This window comes from Bidens hawaiensis, unplaced genomic scaffold (genome assembly GCF_021521415.1).
Source record: "Bidens hawaiensis isolate Kalapana, Puna unplaced genomic scaffold, B.hawaiensis_p1.1 tig00039181_1, whole genome shotgun sequence".
NCBI lineage: Eukaryota > Viridiplantae > Streptophyta > Magnoliopsida > Asterales > Asteraceae > Bidens > Bidens hawaiensis.
Window position 1 is genome coordinate 81,841 of NW_027496905.1, and position 4,020 is coordinate 85,860.

General features: G+C 31.8%; 1 protein-coding gene across 1 annotated transcript; it reads right to left on the bottom strand.

Annotated features, from left to right (window-relative positions):
• Positions 1 to 214: 214 nt before the first annotated feature.
• LOC143591092 (cytokinin riboside 5'-monophosphate phosphoribohydrolase LOG5-like) lies at positions 215 to 3,535 on the bottom strand. Its single transcript, XM_077071404.1, has 7 exons — positions 3,416 to 3,535; positions 2,729 to 2,826; positions 2,555 to 2,585; positions 2,378 to 2,477; positions 2,221 to 2,291; positions 1,861 to 2,004; positions 215 to 503 (listed from the first exon to the last, which is right to left on the bottom strand). The coding sequence occupies exons 1-7, from the start codon at positions 3,533 to 3,535 to the stop codon at positions 402 to 404; spliced, it is 666 nt and encodes a 221-aa protein (XP_076927519.1). The 3' UTR covers positions 215 to 401.
• Between the last annotated feature and the right edge of the window lie 485 nt (positions 3,536 to 4,020).

Below are 4,020 nucleotides of genomic sequence, written 5' to 3' on the forward strand. Positions count from 1 at the left end.
TGTATTAGATAAATTTAATAGATTCAATTACACCATAAGATAAAGATACGTTTTCATAATCCATTTTGGGAATGCACATTTAACACTTCACAAACACAATAAACGAAAACCCATGTCTTCTATTATCATAATTCGGTTCGGTTCGGTTCGGTTCGATTCGGTTCATTTAACTAGAAGCAAAAGCCAAACCCATAACCGTAACCACATGCAAAAGCATCTAACTTACATATGCATCAAGTATTCACACAATACAACGCTTACTTACGTTACTTGGTTGTACCGTATAAAAACTAGATGCATCCAAAATATAAGCATATACATACTTGGAAACTAGAATTAAACTTCCAAAAGCCCTAATACCCATTAACTACGACCCGAATAACCAACCAAACCCGATTCATCTATAAAGCAACTTCAGCGTGTAATGTATTGAACCCAACTGGCTGCTGTTCCACATCCCACTTGGCCTGTGCAATCACTCCATCTTTTACAGGTTTGTACTCCTGGTCCCCCCAAGTTTACAAATTTACAAAAAAAGCACCAGAAAAAGTTTCATTATGACAATTAGATACAGACAACATAAATAAACCAAAGAGATTGTAAAGATTCTGTTAAACCCTGTCCACATATCTTATTCATAGTTTAGCTTAGGCCCCTATACAGGTCCAATTTTTTAGTATATGCCCACTTCAACAATGTCACTTATTATGAATCCTGCTATTTAGTGTTGTTTATAAACCCTTAAAACCAACCATGGTTCGATTTACAGTTCGATTATATATAGTTTATTAGTCTAGCTATCCGATTTCAAACACTCAGATATAACCGTTATAACCAGCCGGTTAGACGACCCACAAAGAACCGAACCAGTTTGGTTTGGCATTTTTCGAAACATCAATTAACAGATATATATTTATTTTTAAAAATCTACCAACCAGACTACAAACACCACTTTCCAATATAATTTTCTATTAATTAACATTTTTTTTGTTGAGAAAATTCCAAAAATAAGCATTTATAAAAAAACAAATTTTATTTAAGGTTTAGCTGTAATTTGAAAGAAATTCCAGAAATAAACATTTTATAAACACCACTTTCCCATATTCTATTAATTATTTTTTTTTGGGAAAATTCCGAAAATAAGCTATAGAAACAAATTTTATTTAAGGTTTAGGTGTTATTTGAAAGAAATTCCAAAAATATTTATTATAAACTAGTCATGACGAGTAGTTTGTATAACCAATTAAAACTTGTCACGTGCCCTTAAACTAACCATAACGAGTGTGTTTACTAATCATTTACTCCTCACAACTAAATAAGTTCCGTGTCTCGCAATCAACGCTCACTTGAAATTATTCATAAGTCCTTTAGTCGCAAAGAGTAGATTGTAAGGTTAAACCAGTCACGACAAGTCAACTACTAATAAACTACTCGTGAAGCGAATGCAAACCAGGTAAACTAGCCGTCGCAACTAAAGGACCTATGATTACAAGTGGGCGTTGATTACGATGCATGAAACTATTTGGTCGTGAAAAGTAAATGATTAGTAAACCTGCTCCTTAATATTAGTTTAAAAGCACGTGACAAGTTTTAATTGGTTTTACAAACTACTCGTGTGTTATCAGAATATACTCGTCAAGATTAGTGTATAATACTTATTTCTGAAATTTTTTGCAAATGACACCTAAAACATATATTTTCCTAAACGCTTATTTTCGAAATTTTCCCCTCTTTTTACTTTTACTTTGTACTTTAGGATTGCAATCAATATGACAACATTAAACCTATCTTCTTAAAAGAGTTGTGCTGATTAAACATGACATGCATGATCCACAAATATGATATGATGATCACACAAACCTCGAGTTTCTGAACAAGTTCTTTGGCATTTGATGCAGAGACAAAGATGTGACGTTGAGAAGGTTTGATAAATCCATCATCTACTGCTTTGTCGATGAATGTGAGCAGATAATTGTAGAACCCATCAACATTCAACAACCCAACCTGCACAATAATAATATTACAAAAAATAATTATAATAATAATAATAAATCAAAACTTTAAAATTTTCAAAATCTTTGCAACCCTTTATCAAGAGTACAAGTTTAAGTACAACCCATTCGCTTGTTGGATCTTGATCAAAGTACAAGCTTTAGGGCATGCAGTAAAATTGATAATAATAACAATAATATTAATAAAGTCAGCGAACGAGGGTTTTACAGGTTTGTCATGGATTCCAAGCTGAGCCCAGGTAATGACTTCTAGCAACTCTTCAAGGGTACCATACCCACCTGCAGATACAACGAGTTGTACTATTCAAAAAATTTGTGCATTGAAGAGTTGTACAGTGATAATATAGTGTTGGAGAAGAGAGTACCTGGTAGAGCAATGAAACAATCCGAGTGGCGGGCCATCTCAGCTTTCCTTTCATGCATGTCAGCTACAGCTTTAACTTCACCTATGCTTTCACCAGTTTTCTGTAAAATATTATTATTATTTTGTATTAAATATTAATATTATTATAAAATATGTATTTGGTATTGCATATTGTTACCTCCTTCCCCATTAAAGCCCTTGGTATGATCCTGCAAATGAATACTCTTTTTAGAATCTTTGACATGTTTCTTGTTGAAGATACATTTGTATCAAGATTTAAGATTAGTGAGGTTGACTTTGTTTTTTTTGTGATTTATTTAATTTAGAAAAAATAAAAAAAGAGATAATATACCCAAGAACATGGCCGCCACCACTTTGAACAGCTTGAGAAACTAAACCCATCAAGCCAATGCTTCCTCCTCCATAGACAAGATCAAGCCTCTTTGCTACCTTTAATTATAAACAACAAAAAAGAATGACTAAAATAATGATGTACTTTTAATTTAAATCAAGACTAGCTAGTCCCATGTTCCAAGTCAAGTCATTATTAAGTGCAATTGAGTAACAGCTAGTTGATGATTTAAAAGATTTTACTGATCATATACAACAAATATACTATTTGAGTATTTGTGTGAGTTATATACACACATCTTAAAAATCTTACAAAACAAACATGACACACATTAAAATCATCATAATCTTTAAGAACTTGATATTAGACTTCATAAAAAAGCTAAATTATTCATCCTTTCTATTAATATAGACATTAAACACATAAGTTTATGTTATGTACTGTCTGTTTCTATATCCAAGATTTACTTTTTAATCATGATTTCATGATAAAAACCAGTTAAAATAACCAGTTTGTTTTGCCGGCCATTAGGGTTTCGGAGTAAAAAAAATAATAGCTAGATTCTTGAAACCTAGTATGAACAAAAAGAAACAATGTGTAGGCAATCATCATCATTAGGAAAAAATGTTTGTCAAGTAAGTGTGTGTTTAATTGTGATGGTGCATGGAAGAAAGCAATCGATGATACCAGTTCTTGAGCCAACTCAATGGCAGCATCACCATAAACATCTCTTTTGCCAGAACTGCTTCCGCAAAATACACAAACCCTTTTGAATCTTGAATTTTTTTGTTTCTTCTCAGTCTCCATGTTTTGAGTTTGACTTGCTGGGAGCTTATCTTTTTACTTGAAATGACCTTAACCACTCAACATGGACACTTTTGCCAAGTGTGCGTCGTATATATATTCCCACGGTAAGTTTATGAAATTCGTACTTTTTATAATTGTGCATAACAGTTGTTATCGTGTGTTTTTATAAAAAATAACTCTGTTAGAGAAATAATTAAGTAGATATAATTAAAATTATTAATAATAATAAGAAAAATTTCCTAAAATGTCATATTAATAGAGAGAGATTCCACTTTTATCCTTATAAATAAAAGTTTTTAGAAATGATCCCTATAAAGCCTCATCGCATCTTTCACGGTCCGTTTGACCACCAAACGCGTCTTTCACGAAAATGCTATAACTGCAGTTTTTTTTTTAAATTTTGTGTATCGCTTTATTATTTTGAATATAAATCACAATAAACACTTTAATTATTTACTAACCAACATGTAACACTAACATAACTT

Excerpts from the sequence above, each read along its gene's own strand:
- LOC143591092 (XM_077071404.1), bottom strand. The coding sequence starts at position 3,535 with ATGGAGACTGAGAAGAAACAAAAAAATTCAAGATTCAAAAGGGTTTGT. Across the intron at positions 2,292-2,377 it reads TTGTTTCATTGCTCTACCAG|GTGGGTATGGTACCCTTGAA; the intron begins GTACTCTCTTCT and ends TTGTATCTGCAG. Across the intron at positions 2,005-2,220 it reads TTGGAATCCATGACAAACCT|GTTGGGTTGTTGAATGTTGA; the intron begins GTAAAACCCTCG and ends ATTATTGTGCAG.